Consider the following 17,650-nt stretch of genomic DNA (forward strand, 5'->3'; position numbering starts at 1 on the left):
CAAAAATAAGTTGAAATTAACTTTAAAATAAGAATAATAGACTGCTTAATAAATTACTAAGAATTTCTTTAAAAAATTTATATAAATGATTGAACTTATATATAAACTTATATTCAATTTAACTCATTATAAAGCGTTATAATTTTAAATTTTTAGTCATATTCGATACCTGATTTTTATTTGCACCAGTGTTTCCAAATCAAAATTATCATCTTAAGTCTCTGCAATATTTGCGGTAAAAGCTATGGATTTCACGAACTTCATTCTCGTTCCACGCAGCTCTTTTTTCAGACATGTAATCCAGTGATCAACTGCGATAATGATTCTACTAATTGTTAATGAAGCTTACGGTATTTAATCATACATCTCTGCGGCTCACGTTGGCTATAAAGGCATATAGCATATAAAAGCTAGTTTGATTTCATTAATAATGATTTTAAAATTTTATACAAATTTGTATGAAATATTAACTTCAACTTAATAATCACAGAGACCGTACAATAATCTCGTATTTAAAGATGCTCAAATCGATTCGTTCTTGTCGAACCGCGCTCCTGTGGTATTCTTCTCATGGCGTACACAGGTGATTAGTTCTATTCATATGCGCGCGCAGTCGAAAAGGAAATGACTGAATCGCTTTTGAAAATTTAATATTTTTATTTAAATTTTAATTATATGAAAATACAAATTTAAATTCAAATAATTAGCAATTCTGTAAGTTATTTTCCATATCACATACGTTATCATATCAAAGTGGCGTTTGACTGCAATCCCAAATGATGTGCTGATGGTGCCTTGAATCGAAGGTCGATGGGCGCATGCCGGTGGCGGGGTGAACGTCTCAACTTTCAACTTCTCCGGAGGCGTCAATCAAAAATGTTCATATTAAACTTAAACTATTTATTTTTCCTTTTACAAAATGACGTTTAGAATTTACAATAACTTCTCGTCCGATGGTTGCATGGCCGTGACGTTGGACCCAGAGGCGAGCGCGGTACGGCGCGGTGCGGTGCGGCGCGTGTTCCGGCGACAAATCAAACACCCGGTGTCCCAGACCCACTGCTTTATTGACACACCAGTGTTTCCATACAATAAATCATAACAATTCAGGTCAAACAAAACAACATGTGCCGAACTTAATAATTATAAATACGCGAAACGGGCTGGCGCGTCGGGATCGGGAATGCATCTCAGTCTGCCGGCGCGGGCTCAATAAATATCGACGTATGTACACGAGGCCTCACTCCTCCGCTCGCGACATCAAACCCCCCCTTTATATATTTATAACTTTTTTTAAAAATTTATAATTTATTTCGTTATGTCCTATCTATGTAGATCGGCTAACGAGCCCACAGCGGCCGTCGCGGCTCTCCCGCCCTCGGTCATCCAACAAGTACCACAGCTTGTATACCTCCGGGTACATTGGACACTGAGCGCGTTCTTTGACTCTACTAGCATGTCCATGTGATGTAGCTATGAGTATGTTCAATACTGCTTGTAAAAACCGGGTTCACTTCACCTCCATTGCAATGTTGTGATGACAACACGTCGGATGCACATGATCATGTTAAAGCTTTCAGAACCTAAACTAATCTTGTGCAGGTCCTATAGTGGGATGTTTACTTACATCTACATATGAAAATATGAAAGTTTCTTTAGAAACAGTAGATGTGTAAGGCAACAGGTAAAAAAATTGCCACTCGTAGAAACATCATTTTTTTTGCATCTGAGAATTCGTCTCTCAGATTTAAAAAGATGTATATAACAAAATCAAGCGGTCACGCCTGATAACAAACATTTCCAATAGGCACTTCAATTTGATTATAGAATCAATAACACTATGGTGAGACAGGAAGAATTATAATATATTTTTACATATATACCACTGGAAAAAATAGAAACTAAGGAAATATTGCATAATGCCGACCAAGAAAAGAAAAGTGACCTCACAAAAGGTCAAAGGCATGATGTGGAATGGAATGTACCGAAGCTATTGGATTATGGTGTGAAAAGAAACCATAGGCGAGAAATAATAAATGAATCTCCTAGCTTTTACACTTCACAACTAGGAGAGCATAGTACAAAAACAAAGGTGGGGCAATACTTATGGTCAGATATTGATATGATATTTTCAAATTAATCAAAGGACTGATATGATTCACCATATGCTTTCCCATATTACACTACTCAAGAATAATCAGATATGCTAAATAATCAACTTCAATTGCCAACCTTAACAATTTAATATAGCACTGTATGATTAAATTGTTAAGTCTCTAGTTACATAATTGTTTAATCAACCTTATTTAATTTTAACCCTGGAGCACACTATCGTAGCCCAAGGGTTACACTCTTAGTGATAATCAACCTTATTTAGATTTGAGTAGTGTAATATTGAGTGTCTGTAATGTATATGCATGCATCCAGAGATCAAATTCCTTGTAACAATCAAATGAGAAAATGAGAAATTTGATCTAGTCTTGGATGTGATGATTAGCACCCTAAAAGGCGTCAGTCAGGGTTCGTCTGACGCATGTGTGAAGTGTGCGTGTGTTTTTATTGGTTGGGACAGTAGCAGTGTCAAAGAACGCGGGCGCAGGCTCGGGGTGGCGGGGCTGCGGTGGGGCGCTACTGCGAGGGGTACTGCGCGGAGGGCATGGCTGCGGAGGCGTACATCAGCGGCTGCGGGGCTCCGCTCCACGATGCCCCGGCGCCACCGCCGCCCGGCATGCTCATGCGGTAGCCCGCTGCAACACAACAACAACCATCAAATCAAAAAATTCTTTATTCAACATGTGATGAATTACATCTGTTTTAAGAGTAGAGTCGCTACCAACTGTTCAGATGAAATGCATCAGAACTGAGAAGAACATGTGAAAGAAACTGAACGGCTGAATGTTATTTTCTAAGTTTTTGTGAACATGCAATACATATATTGACAATTGAAAAGCTACAGTCAACATATACTTTCTTAATTTCTCTTTAACACAATACAATTTAAATAGTAACTTGTAGTAAGCCATTCACATCACATATAAACCATATATAACTTATATAGTCTTATTTTTAATATCACTAAGTACCTCAATAACAAATGAAATAAATAACTTTTATTCTTTACACAAACAAACAACATTTAAAGTTTAGATGGACCAACAACCTTATTAAGATTGATGCAGACTGTACCAAAGCAGCCCTATTTGAAATCTATGGGAGAGGCCCGTGCATCCCATGGCTGAAATGATGATTCTATTATTCTTCATTATCATTTGTCTGCCATCTTTACATATAACTAAAAAGTATGAATTCCTGAACATAATGTACTAAAGTAATGACATGCAATAATTTTTCGCTTTACAGGATGATTTGTTACAGGTGTGAAAGCTTTAGAGAAGTGAACATTCAACTCTTTTGTCACCAAAAACTGTTAAAGCACTTACACCTATTTCCAATCAACTTATATGAAGTGATCAATCTGAAACTCTATTGGAATACGACAGGTCAAGAACTTTGGCAGTACAAAATCAACAGGGACAAATAATAAACAATAATTCGTTTAAAGAGCTGTGGTAATGGTAGATTACACACTTGCAGGTTAAACTCATATATATATTTTACACTTTGTGCATTCATTACACAGGATTGCCACTGCTCACAAACAAGTTTCCAGAGTCAGCCAGCAGTATCCTCTGCATACCATAATACCACACTGTGATCACCTACCAAGTATGGGGATTATGGTATATCCTTCCATGTTTGGGGGAGGCATATGCCTTGCCGTGCAAACGAAACATACCATTACCTATGTAGATTTTAATGTAAAATAAATTAATTTGTTTATGTGAAATAAATACGATGTAATCACCTCAATATAGTTAATACAAAATTCTAACAAAATGTATACAATTTAAGGAAAAAAATTGTTGTAATTGAAACTAAAAAAACAAGTTTAATTTTATTTTTGGTTATTTTTACTGAAAAATATTCAATAATAAAAAGCTACAATGTCTATTTACATAAAAACGAACAGAATATTTAATTTAAAAATGGCAGTGCATAGAATAGCAGTATCATGGCGCTGATAAGGCGGCGAAAGATAAGCGATAACCGTTGATAGTAATGCTATTATACTTGTGCATTATTATATCTGCACTAATTCAAATAGAAACAAAAAAATCACAAGGATTTAAATATTTTTTGTATTAATAAATATTATATTTTTATTATTCTCTTTTGCAACAATGTTAAGTTTTAGTTGTATTAGCTTTTTTACATTTCTTTTGACATACAACCGTTCTCTCTGACATTACAAAACATTCTCTGTCCAGTGAACCCAATGCAGATTGCTAGATGAAAAATAAATTTATAAAACTATTAACATTGTCTGACAATCATGAACCAGCTGTGACCACCTCTACAAGCAACATACACACAGAGCAATTGATTATTGGTATAAAAAGGTATCAATGGATGAATGTATAGCTCACTTGTTTCAAATTAATGTATAATACATCCGATCCAAAAAATAATTTTTTCACAAATAATAAACAATCTAATAATTATTGTTTCATGTTTTGTCCCCGCAGACTTTGATAAATTATTAATACAGATCCTTACCGGCTGCAGCAGCCTGCGGATTGCTATATGCAGTGGCATATTGTTGGTAATACCCTGGCGGCATGTATCCTTGTAGAGCAGGGTACCCCTGTAAAAGATAAACGAAACCTTTATAATCCTTCAATATTTTATTTTTATAATAATATGACAGTCAACATTAATTTTCGATATTAATCAAAATCAATGGAAGATAAGTTAAAATGTAATAAAACAATATTATACACTATAACTTATTGCAATAAAAATATAATAACATTATTATTAGTGTTATTATATAACAGAGGGGACCAACCTGTTGCACTTAAGCCACATGCAGATCTTTAATGCATTATTTGAGGATCTCAATAAATATACTCAATTTACTTTTTCAAAGTTTATGTTATTATTAGGGGGACCAGAAAGTAATGTCGTTTCTAATGACATATTTTACAGAAAACCTGATTGATTTTAACCACTGTGATATTGAAAATTTGCATACTAGATGCCAAAAGGTTTTTGATAATGAAGGTGACTATAATGTTGATTAGAAATAAATTGTTAAAAATGTAGCCATGTGAATTTAACTTAAGAAAGCATTACATTACTTTGCGGTACCCCTTATATATTTAAAAACATAAAATCATGAAGCTAAAATGAGAATCAATATTAACTAACAAGTGTCTGAAAGAATTAATATAAAGTGCTGTCACCAGTTATTCACAAAATTTTAAATAATTACAATTTAAAACATATATATATTTCTAAATTAACTAATATATTATATAAGTTTATGAGTTCTAAACTACCAAAAGGTTAGTCTCCCCTATACTATATACTAAATGAAACAGGAAACATATATATTAAAATATTTGTTTTTTACTATTAAGGTTAATAAATAAATTTATTACCCTGAAATCAGTTTTATTTTCTTAATTACACTGTGACTTGCTAATAAAATTTGATAGTCAATAAACAAATTTAGTAAACAACATGTCATATTGATTCTAAACACTTAGACAAAGAAGCAATGATATTTATATACAAGGACATAATTATTTGTAACCTTCACCAAAAAACTTTTAAAGGTTTTGCGAATTCTCTGAATATTTTTATAAGTAATAATAATCAACATATTGAATAAGTTTCAAATATTAATTAATGACGAAAAATTAGATAAAGTAGTAGAAACACAACACAAGTTATATTGATGATTGCATGTTTAACATTTTTACGTTATTCAAGAGCAAAAACTATAACATGGTTGATTTCTTACTATAACACAATAACTACATGAAAATTATCAATTTCATACAAAAGTAATCGCTAAATCACTAATTATTCTGGATATTTTCAAATATAAACTAATTTCATCCAAAATTACTGTTCTACAAGTTTAAAGTAAACATTTAAATCATTGAGAAATTTATTTTTTCTTATATAAACAGCCCAAGATTAAGTGTAAACAAAAAGTTTGTGTCATTTTCACTTCTTACATAAGATGTTAACCTACTTTTTTTGTTTTTTTCCATGTAATTATTTAAATTTGAGAATTACACAAGAACCTCATTTACATACTACGCACGGAATAATACATACAGTTAAAAACTTTACAACATGACTGCATTATATATATATTAAATTGGTCCCAATGCATTCAAATGACTATGTACAGTCTTACTTTTAGCACATAGTTAATGATAGTAACATTTGTGTTAAAACTGAAGGATTACAAGCAATTTCTAATAACACATACATATATAAGGAATTCATATGTTACTACTTATGGCTGACAGATATTTTAATTATAAAACACAGATTTAAGCTTCCTAGCTATTTAAATTAACACTATATACTTTGGAACATCAACATACAAAAAATTCATGAAAACATTGTATGGAAAATGGGATGTTTCATTTCTTTTACATATATATATTACGAACAACACCAGACAAAACTGGCTGTTTGCCATAAAGTACTTATAGGTAAACATACATGTACATAGAAGTGAAAATATAATAATTGGCTCTATTCATTCAAATATATGTTTGCAATTGTATGTTTTGCAATCACAAAACTATGTAAAAAAATTGACAATAAGACCATTTTGGCCATAATGCTAATACCTCTAAAATATGCAAATATTTTATATACTGTTTGGTAATCACAATGTATTTTAAAAATACAAAATATAAATGTATGAAAATGCCGTCACTTCAACTGTATTTTTTTATAGTTTTGTGTCAAAGGTGCGATAATAAACCTAGAATTGATAGATGGCATTATAACTAAGTAATGAGTCTACAAATTCTTTTTGAATTGCTGTAGAAATCTTTATTAAAAGTAGAAAATTTTAAAATATATGTTGAATGATACCATACCATACAATTACCATTGTTTATAGTTAGTACAAGAATTTAGAGAGTATTATCTTTATTGTACAAAATGCTATTTTTATGAGCACTATAGGCAAGTTAAGTGTATGAGGATCGCACCTCAATGTATTGTAATAAGCAATAGTATATGAGATATATTAAATAACATAACTAGTTCACATAGCAACTGTGTCTTAAAATATAGTATATTTTTGACAAAAGCAAGCATTATGGCTTTATGAAATAGAAACATGTATGATGAAAAAAGAAAACCAGATACACCAATGCCTTGGAGACATGATGATAGAGAAGAATGCTGTAAATGTCAAGCCAAAAAACAAACTTATATCTATTGACAATTGTTCACTCATATACTTTGTAATAATATATAAAAAGATGTTGAAGAAAGATGTTTTATAAAAAATAAAGATTTGAGTTGCTATGGAGACTTGTTATTTATGGAAGAGTGTTAATAATTAAAAAGACATCAAAATTGATGAAAGATGGATTAAGTGAAAGAAATCCTACAAAAACCCTTGCAAATTTGTGCACATGCAAAATACTTTGGTCAAAAAAGAAGGTAATATACAATGAAAATATGGAACATAATGACTGCTCTACCAAGAATATACAATCAAGAACAAGAGAAAGAGCCAACAATTGTTAATGCCTAAATGCCAACACAAGTAACTTAAAATCGAAAGTATCTTTAAGATAAGGTAAATCAATATATGTTCAATATATCAAACTGGGCTGTTGTTGTGACATTTCTCCCAAGATATCCACTGTAAAAGATGCTATATGGATAATAATATAAATTAACAAAAGGCAAACTATTCATAGTTTTGATCTTGTGCAATGCTATTTTTAAATTACAATGACTCTGTTTGGCACTAATCAGTGTAACATTGCTCCTGAAGATGCCCCATGGAGGGGTGAAACACGTGTTGAGTGATTTAACAGTGGTGGTTGTGTACTTCGCAATGTTTGCCGCATGCGCATTTATCAGCGGGCTGGCGGGCGGTGCACTTTATTGTACAACTACTACTGCATTTGCGGAAGTAACTATATATTGGCTATTTTTAAAGTTGGCTAATAATTTATCAAAACCTTATATATAAAGTTATATGTAATAATATAGTCATCATATGAAACAAAATATAGCATTTGAATTATATTTTACATATTACATTTAACACATAGGATTAGAGACACATAGATTAGATTAGAGGTTATATATATTATATGTTCCAATACTCTATGTAAATATGAACAGAGGAAAGAATGAAAGTTCTGAAACATTAAAACCTGTATTTGAAAGTGTAATATGAAGTGTAATGTTCATAACATTGCAAAAAACTTCATTGGATAGCATTTAAATTAGCCAAAAGTTTATTGAATCAGTTAAGAATGGTATTAAACCAAATGACTACATAACCCCAACATAAATTACTAAGTTTTAAAATGTATAGACGTCATAATTAAGGCCACAGAGCATTGTGTATTTGAGTTCAAAGTTCAAGTTCAAACAAATCAACTTAATAAGTATATCATGGATTATTCAGTTTAATATATACTTGTGTCTAACTAAAATAGTGAATTATAGCAGCATGAAGTATAGTTTAACTTAGAAAATTTTTTTTAACATGTTCATGAAAAATGACTATAGCATTTATAAGAAAATTACTATAGGTATGAGAGATAAATAATTTCACAAGTTGAAACCAAAACACAACACAACAACATATGAACATAAATACTAAAATGATTTACTATCTTACAACAAAGTAAAAAAATATGAAATGTATAGATTTTTAGTAGTGATAATAAAAAAACCACATGGTGTATCCAACTAAATTTTTAAAATATGTGCTGAAACACATTTTTTTTTAAATTGTTAGGGATTTGGCAGTTTACAATCGACGTTAATTTATGGGATAGTATAACATTATACACATGTAACTATTACATTCAATATTATTCAAGATTCAAAAGCATCATCTTTCAAAATGAGAGTGATTAGCAATTTTCCTCCTTTAAGTGCCATTAGTGAACCAAATATGACTGTACTTAAAGAAGTGTGACTCACACCATATTTCTCTTTGTTGTATAAATATCAACAAAGGATATTTACAAGTACACACTTTGCTTGAACATCTTTTTACATACAAACGCATTACATAGCTCATTACTTCAATTTCCATTACTTATGACAAAATAAAGAAGTTTTTTATAATAGTATTATTTTAAAAAGGCATTTCTAAACTTTAATATTTGACATAATTATGCAATCTTGTTTTATCTACTGTCTGGTAGAGTAATAGCTTTTTAATCACTTAAGATATTGGTACCGTTAATTGACTTAAAAATCACTTAGAAATGGACTCCAAACTTGAAATATAAACAACTACATATGTACCACAAAGAGTAATCATTAAAATTTGTAACTAGCACTCAACAAACCCTTTTAATTACTTATTATGGACTTCCAAATGTGTATAAGTAAAAAGCAAGTGTAAACAGAAATAATTTATGTGATAAAAATATGATGCTTATGTAAGAAACATTTTACTAAAGATTTTACCTCGGCCTGTAAGAGCAATTAAAAATCTAACAATAATGTCAGTTTAAGATTCAATTTAAGAGTAATTACTTTGCAAGATTCATATGACAATCAATATATCAAAGACTTCTTCTTTGTATGTCACACTTTCCATCTTTATCTGAAGTATTATAGTTGTTATATTGTTATAGTTTATATTACATACCTTATATTTACCTTTTTATATTTTATTTTACATTAAAAAGTTAATGTAAAATAAAATATAAAAATGTCTATGAGTGGTATGTCACCACTCAAACAAATTTTGAAAATTAATCAAAATATTGAAGTATCACTGCATATTAATAAATATGTTATATTTTATTAAGTGATATTTGACCTTATGCGTGAAAGGCATGGTAAGTTAATAGAAAGAAATCAAAATAACATAATCTAATATATATAGCAATGTAAAACATTTACACAAAATACAATAAGTTATACAAAAAGAAATTTTAATCCCTTTAATAAATATCCTCCTATGCTATATATAACCTACACCAAATATAGCAAAGGAATATGAACATTTACATATAAAATTATCAAATAAATTAGAAATTTATTGATATGGCTAATGACCAGTGTGTTTACTAATTTGGCTTCTCCCCTAGATAGTACAAAATAAATAAACTATATATTTAATAATAAGTAGGAACTAAAGGAGACAATATTTGATAATAGTCAAAGCAAGCAATATCTGGTGGATATATTTACCTGAGCATACCAGTAACCCATTCCTTGCTGGTATGCATAAGGGTATTGTGTCTGTGCACCCATAGCTGCAGGTGCCGCTGGTGGGTTATTCGTACTCTGGAATATTAAAGAAACAAAGTTTAATAACAGAAAACTTTACATATATTCCCTCCAAAAATACATTAAAATTCGTTATTACATTAGCAAAACATACCTGGTTATCACCACCTCCATTTTCTTTCCCCCAGAAGCATTTAACTGTATGTCCACTAATTTCTGTGTTGTGTGTTGCTTCGATTGCATGTGCTGCAGCCTCCTTCGTTGTGAACCTAATGAATGCATAGCCTTTGTCCCTAAACACTCTAACATCCTGTATCTGACCAAACTGTGAGAACGTGCTCTGCATCAACTCCTCAGTGATAACATTACTTGTGAACCCGCCGCAATACACGGTTGTGTTTGTCGGTGAACTTTGGTTGTACACCTCGTCAAATGTAGGCTGTTTAGCTCGTTTAGTGCTAGGTGCTCCTTCGTTGGGCCTGTTGGTGGGAGGCTTACGTGTCGACCAATTTGTACGTATACAACGTGATCCTAACCATTGGCCGTTCATCGCCTGGATGGCGGCTTCGGCGTCAGCCTTCTTTACAAAAGATACAAAAGCGTAACCTTTTGATTTGAGCGTTTGTGGGTCGCGCACAATTCGACAGTTAGAAATCTCGCCAAAGGGAGCGAATGCGTCACGTAGTATGTGAGTTTCAATTTCCGGCGACAAATCGCCGACAAATATATGGTGGTGATTACTTGTATCTGTCTTCGGTTGATTGCCCGGACTCGTAGCCCAGTTAACCTTCATTTCCTTGTCAAGAAACACTCGCTTGTTCATGGCGGCCAGGGCTGTAGCTGCTGCCGTGTGATTTGTAAACTCGAGAAACGCATAAGGATCGTTGCCGGGTTCGCGTATTATTTTACAGCCTTTAACTTCGCCTATTTGCCCGAACAACGCGCATAAAAATTCTTCTGTCACACTTGCGTCTAAATTACCGACGTAGAGAGTTTTCGGGTGGCTTTCGTCGCCCATATTAGCTTATATCGTAATCTAGCGTTTACTTTATTACGACTATGAACACTAATATCGAAATTACTGGCTAATCAACGTGTTATTTCATCACACAAAACATTGGATGACGGATAAAAGAAAGAAAAATGTCGCAAACAGCGCCTAGAACTTCCCGAAAGACGTTGCTGTTGACTCGTGAAACGTTCACTTTTCGGAAACAAACGCATCTATAGACGAATTTCCGGTGGAATGATTTTGAATTATAAGCGCGAAAAAATATTTGTCAACTTACGCAAATTGTAAAATTTCATAATTATTTGAACAACTGTTTATAATATTAATATAGCTATTATCTATCAATATTAATATTACATTTAAAATTAATTACTATTTAAGATTATCGAAACCCTTTGCCATAAACAATATGAGCATGGAACATAGACACAATAATAAACTTTTCCGGAAACGTGTGTCTTTTGAAAGTTTATGAATCATCGCATGTGCTATTTTATTTACATATCGGACAGATTGCTGCTGTGTTGTTATTGGTTGTTTAACGAACATTTTACAAAACGACCAATTGCAGTGAAGTTAGTGTTGGCATTGCACGATGCAGCTAGACAACAAATAAAACGGATAAAAAGAATGCCACAATTTTAAATTTAGCCATAAAAACAAATTTGATTAATATTATATTTTGAAGTATGGCCACATTGGATAATATTCAATATTAGATTAATTTTTAAGATGTAATAGTTTAAGGTTTTTGTTTGTACTCATTTGCCTTTTAAACCTGTCCAACTGGAACTTATAAATAATCGAAATTATAAATTCCTAAATACACGTTAAAAGAATTTGGCGTCTGTAATGTTGAGTTATTTAATCACAAAGGTTTTCATTTTTGATTAAAGAGATTATTTCGTAAATACATAATTTTAATTTGTGTTTTTATATTGTAACAAGTGAACATAAACAGTTTTATTACAGAGAACTTAAGCATATGTCAAATAGACAATTGATAGTGGTAGTCTGTGTACAAGATAAAGACAGGTTGAATTGTCACACTATTAGAAAAAGTTTACACAATTTCAAAGTAATTATCTGATATAGGATGCATAACTCTTAAAGATTATGCATCTAATAGATAAAACACGTTTAATTCTATAATTTCTCTCTCATTACATCTTAAACAGTTATTTTTACAAGAGGTTATAAACCGCAAGAGAAGTACACGTATGCAGCAAACTAGTGTTTTTAAATTATTTGGCCAATTAGGCCAGAAATGACGTGAGTCGAAAACTTGAAGAGCAAACGTGACGCGATGCTCCCTCTGACCCAAAAGGATACAAAGCTCCCGCGGGGTCCCTTCGGTGGGATCCGCGAAAAGTTTCACAATTGGCTCAGACTCATCTATTCAGATAAAAATTCGAGGAATTTATTTCTGTTTTTGATACTAAACTTGTCGTTTGCTTTTGTTGAACTCTTTTATGGGATATGGACAAACAGTTTGGGTAAGTATACTGCAAAATAATTATTTATTTGTGTTACTGAATTTAATACATATTATTTTAAACTACCTTTATTTTAGGTCTTATTTCTGATGCATTCCATATGTTCTTTGACTGCACGGGGTTGGTGGCTGGTTTAGCTGCATCCCTGGTCTCAAAATGGCGAGCAAATGAGCGCTTTTCCTATGGCTATGCAAGAGCTGAGGTCTTGGCTGGCTTTGTAAATGGACTGTTTCTCTTGTTCATTGCATTCTTTATAATGAGTGAGGCTGTGGAAAGGGCTATTGAGCCTCCAGAGGTAAGGTTTTTTTATGTTTATAATAAAACGGATATTTTTTTAGAAAAAGAACAACAGTTAAATCCATGTGTTACACTCTACCTTGCCACTATAAACACAAAATTTGGATTTTTTAATTAATGAAACTTGCAATTATTATGGTTAACATAATGTGACAACCTACCAATTATATAAAATCAGTATTAACAAATTTCCATAAATATATTTGTACATAGATTAGAGTGTCATAATTATTCATTGATTTTAAGTACTCTTTAACATTACAATTGATAAATTAATAAAAAAACAGAATAGTGAATAATCAGCAACCATTTTAAATTATTATTGAATATGATAAATGTCTGAATGTTATAAATATTTGAAAGACATTAATTTTTATTACAAGATCAATTATTTACAAGTAAATGACTATTAAATTAATCATTTATATGAATATTACTATAAAATTTGTACACCTTAAAGTGTCAAGTCAAGAAGGGTGTTCCCAGATTGACTTCAGATACAAGTTTTACTCTGTAATATAGTAAAAAACCAGGAGCTTTATTAAAAAGATCTATTTTCTTTTGTACATGTATAAATTTTTATAGTTTCACATTATTTTCATTGCTCAGTTTTGTGCCTTAATGCTTGAGTGCCCTAATCTTTCTTTAAGAAAATTGTATAATGGTGATAAATGTTTTAGAGAATTGCATATCAACTATATTCCAGATTAATATCTTATGAAAATTAATAAATTATACATATTTCTTACTTGTTTCCCATAAGATATTCAATCTCTTTAAAATTAGTTCCAAATCAAAAGCATGATCTATGATGACTTATGTTTCATCATGTCAGCTGATAAATGTCCATAGCAATGCGTAGATCTCTCCCACAGATAGATAGCCATGATAACTGATCTTACCTTAACTGCATCCATTAGCTTACCAAGCCTTGATAGTAAGAGGCCTACCTTTTTTTTAATTATGGTAAAAGGTTTATGCTGGACTCCTACAGGCTAAAACCCCACAGTCTTTTTGAACGCCTTCTGTTGAAACTATGAGAATGCTTTTGCATACTACTGTACTTTCAATGGTCGTGGCTTAGTGCCTCAACTCCTTACTTGCTGCAGATCACCCCAGTAAGGGGTCTACCTAAGTCGACCATACCAGCTCCTGTTCACCACCCAAGAAAATTTTACTGAATGGCCATTTAGTGTACATATATTTCTATTAGTAGTATGAGCACTGGACAACTCTTACTTCCATTTTAGATGAGCCATTTTAAGTTATGTTGGTGTTATTAGTTTTTTGCAGATCTTCTCATTTCTATTTATCATACAGCAGGTCCCATGTTTGATTATTTTCAGTAAACTAAAATCCAGTCTGTGTTTCTATTAATACTCTGTAGTGTTAATTATGTAATAGTAAATTTATAACGCAAAACATTTAGTTATCACAAACTCTGGCAATGTGATTACATCAGCTACAACACTGTAAGATAAGGATTGTAACTTACTAAATATACAAGATTTAGTTGATAACTATATATTACCAAAGGCACCTTTAGACAGTAAAAATTCATAAAACTTTAGTTAGGACTACTGTTGTCTTAATTTTATGTAAGTTTATTGGCAAATTCCAGTTTTTCACAACTGAGAGTCTGTATGCAATTCAGAATGTTGATTTTAACAAGAAAGACAGTTTATAATGCCAATTTTAATATTTTCTTGATGATACTAATATGAGGCATGTTTATTTCTTATATAATATAATAATTTGCTTTTTTAGTCAATCTTTCCTTTAATACAAGCTTTAAATGAATGTAAAATTGCTTCAGAGATTTTATAATTAGTTTAAATTGACCTTCAATTGAATAACTATATAAATGAAAAATGGGATACAAGCTTATTCTTTCGTGTATATAAAGATTAGGGGCCCTTTTATTTTGTTTAAAATTATCTATTTTAATATAGATAAGTTTTATATTATGTCATGTGAACTTAAGTATGTTTATATGTTCTTTAGGGAAATTTGCGCTATGAGATTGTAAATACCTTGAACTTTAATAAAAAAGTGTTTATTTAAACTCGTTTTTCAAGGTTAATTAAGATATGTAATACAAATTCAATAGTCTTATAAACCAATTGTGTACAACTCGTAAATGTAATCTTACAGATGAGCTACCGAATTATAGATTGCTACCTGAGGTGTTACTAACTCTGATAGAATCCGGAACTTCTCATAGGGGCAGTGACGAGTTCAAAGGCAAATGGCAGCATGAAATACAAAAACGACTTATTTCATTACTTATAATTATTTTAAGTGAGGATTCCTTACGCTCTGCCAGAATTTGAACTAACCTTAAAAGTTTTTAAAAGTAAAGGCGCTATACATAACCGAAATAAGGGAAACATTAAAAAAAATTTTTATTAACTTTGATAAAAACTATTTCACTTCTTGAGAACAATTATATTATTAATAGTTATTAAAAACTTCTGTAGACTATTCTACAAGGCCCTCGGTATAAGGACTAAAATTTGACGCAAAGTTAAGGCATTAATATTTTTAAGATAAAAAATATCGGAGCTAACCGTATAAACATCTTATTAACTTGTATTTAGAGCACACTGAAAGTCAAGTCGGCATGTAGCAGCAATGCTTATCATATACCCGTTCAAACCACTTAACTATTACATAATCTTAGTAGTTTTATGATAGTAACAATGAATTGCAACAGGAACATTTTCTAATCGTAATTTGTGTAGAAAGAATATTAACTATTTGAAAATCAGACAAGACTGCCTATAGTAACGTAAGCGGAACCGATTGCTAGTAAACGATTCGATTTTAATAATAACAAAAAGAAGATATTGTCACCGTGCAAGGAATTTTTATATTAACCCTTACAGATATAGAACCGACATTCGCTTGCATCGCGAACGATGACAGTTTTACATTTCCCGCCAACTCTCGAACGTTTATTGCAACACAAAAAAATGTCGTTCGAAAGTGTATTAAAATGGTGCTAATTTATTTATTTTAAAATTACTTTTTATCGGTATTTCTGGTTTAAAAATAAATTTTCATGTTGACACAAATCAATACATGTATTATTTAGCTAAATTATCTACTTTTATTAAACATATTGATTCATTTAATTAATTTTCTAGGTGAAACACGAACGTCTGTTACTTGTGTCGATCCTCGGGTTTTTGGTCAATCTTGTGGGAATATACGCGTTCCACCACGGGCATGGGCATGGCCATGGCCACTCGCACGGAGGCCACGGACACTCTCACAACCACAACCATGGGCATGGCCACGACCACGGGCACTCGCATGACGACATGGAGGCGCCCACGGGTGCCGGGTCCGCCATCATGCGCGGCGTGTTCCTGCACGTGCTTGCCGATACGCTCGGTTCTGTGGGCGTGATCATCTCCGCTATACTGATGCGCATGTTCGGCTGGATGCGCGCTGACCCTATATGCTCCATGGCGATTGCGTTGTTGATTGCCGCGAGTGTGCTACCCCTAGTGCGCGACTCTGCCGGGGTCCTCATGCAACGGACTCCAACGTCGATCGAGCGCGCCCTGCCCAACTTGTTCACGCGCGTTGTTGGGCTTGCCGGAGTGCATGCGGTGCAAGAGCCGCACTTCTGGACTCTGTGCAGTGACGTTCACGTGGGTGCTATCAAGCTAGAGGTCGCGCGGGAGGTCGACCCTCGCTACGTGACGGAGCAGGCTGCGCGGATATTCCGCGAGGCGGGTGTCAAACACCTCACGGTGCAGTTGGACTACTCTCCCCTTTGATCGGAACCTGTCAGTCACAAATGTACAGACCTCCACGCGGTGGAGCAAACTTTCCTTTGTATATAAGGCATGTAGTGTAAGCGTCCCGACGTTTCTCTTAAGTCCGTTAGTGTGCAAGCTAGAAAATTTTTTATGCAATATTTATATGAATGGAATTTATAGAATTACGCCCATTGTGCGCGCTGTTAGACAAAAGCTAATTTTTAAAAGTTTATTTCAAAGGAATTTTATTGTGAAATGTGATAAAAAAGAATTTATTTTATAACATTCTGATATTTATTTATAACTACAAATTTCTTTAACATCACTCTACATAACACTGGTTTAAATACCTAGTTCATGTTGCAGTATAGTTTGATATATTGTTTTTTATACATTTACCCCACATTATTTATTGGCTGTAGTATTATTTTAAACTGAACATCATTAAACACAAAATAATTATTAATCTGTGTATATTTTTTGGTTTATGTTTCATTCACTGTTTTTAACATTCCATCACTAATTTTTATACTAAAATTTGGAAAATAAATAATCTATAAAAGTATTTATCAGTTTATATATAACCTTATAATATAATTGCTAACATCAACTGAATGAGTTAATATAGTTAAAAATAAAAACGATTTGAAGCATGTTAATGAAGGAAACTACATTGTTTATTGTTTTGTTGATATTTGAACAAATACATCATATATATTATGAAAGCACTTCATTTTATATTTGTACTG

General features: G+C 32.1%; 2 protein-coding genes across 2 annotated transcripts; one reads left to right on the plus strand and one right to left on the minus strand.

Annotated features, from left to right (window-relative positions):
* Positions 1-885: 885 nt before the first annotated feature.
* On the minus strand, positions 886-11,525 carry Rox8 (TIA1 cytotoxic granule associated RNA binding protein Rox8). The gene is made up of 4 exons (XM_068762922.1): positions 10,478-11,525; positions 10,285-10,380; positions 4,618-4,705; positions 886-2,747 (listed from the first exon to the last, which is right to left on the minus strand). The coding sequence occupies exons 1-4, from the start codon at positions 11,339-11,341 to the stop codon at positions 2,629-2,631; spliced, it is 1,167 nt and encodes a 388-aa protein (XP_068619023.1). The 5' UTR covers positions 11,342-11,525; the 3' UTR covers positions 886-2,628.
* Positions 11,526-12,356: 831 nt separating this feature from the next.
* On the plus strand, positions 12,357-17,431 carry ZnT86D (zinc transporter 86D). The gene is made up of 3 exons (XM_068763047.1): positions 12,357-12,831; positions 12,909-13,126; positions 16,278-17,431. Exons 1-3 carry the CDS (start codon positions 12,642-12,644, stop codon positions 16,917-16,919), a joined length of 1,050 nt encoding a protein of 349 aa, XP_068619148.1. The 5' UTR covers positions 12,357-12,641; the 3' UTR covers positions 16,920-17,431.
* Positions 17,432-17,650: the final 219 nt, after the last annotated feature.

The sequence above is a fragment of the Battus philenor genome, unplaced genomic scaffold, assembly GCF_028537555.1.
Source record: "Battus philenor isolate CCGP_79_NKW_IND1 unplaced genomic scaffold, ilBatPhil1.0.hap1 SCAF_17, whole genome shotgun sequence".
Taxonomy (NCBI): domain Eukaryota; kingdom Metazoa; phylum Arthropoda; class Insecta; order Lepidoptera; family Papilionidae; genus Battus; species Battus philenor.

Bases quoted from the DNA above. Each gene is read 5' to 3' on its own strand.
- Rox8 (XM_068762922.1), bottom strand. From the start codon at position 11,341: ATGGGCGACGAAAGCCACCCGAAAACTCTCTACGTCGGTAATTTAGAC. The intron at 10,381-10,477 runs GTATGTTTTGCT...TTAATATTCCAG, and splicing joins ATGGAGGTGGTGATAACCAG to AGTACGAATAACCCACCAGC. The intron at 4,706-10,284 runs GTAAATATATCC...TATCTTTTACAG, and splicing joins TGGGTTACTGGTATGCTCAG to GGGTACCCTGCTCTACAAGG.
- ZnT86D (XM_068763047.1), top strand. From the start codon at position 12,642: ATGCTCCCTCTGACCCAAAAGGATACAAAGCTCCCGCGGGGTCCCTTC. The intron at 12,832-12,908 runs GTAAGTATACTG...CCTTTATTTTAG, and splicing joins GATATGGACAAACAGTTTGG to GTCTTATTTCTGATGCATTC. The intron at 13,127-16,277 runs GTAAGGTTTTTT...TTAATTTTCTAG, and splicing joins GGGCTATTGAGCCTCCAGAG to GTGAAACACGAACGTCTGTT.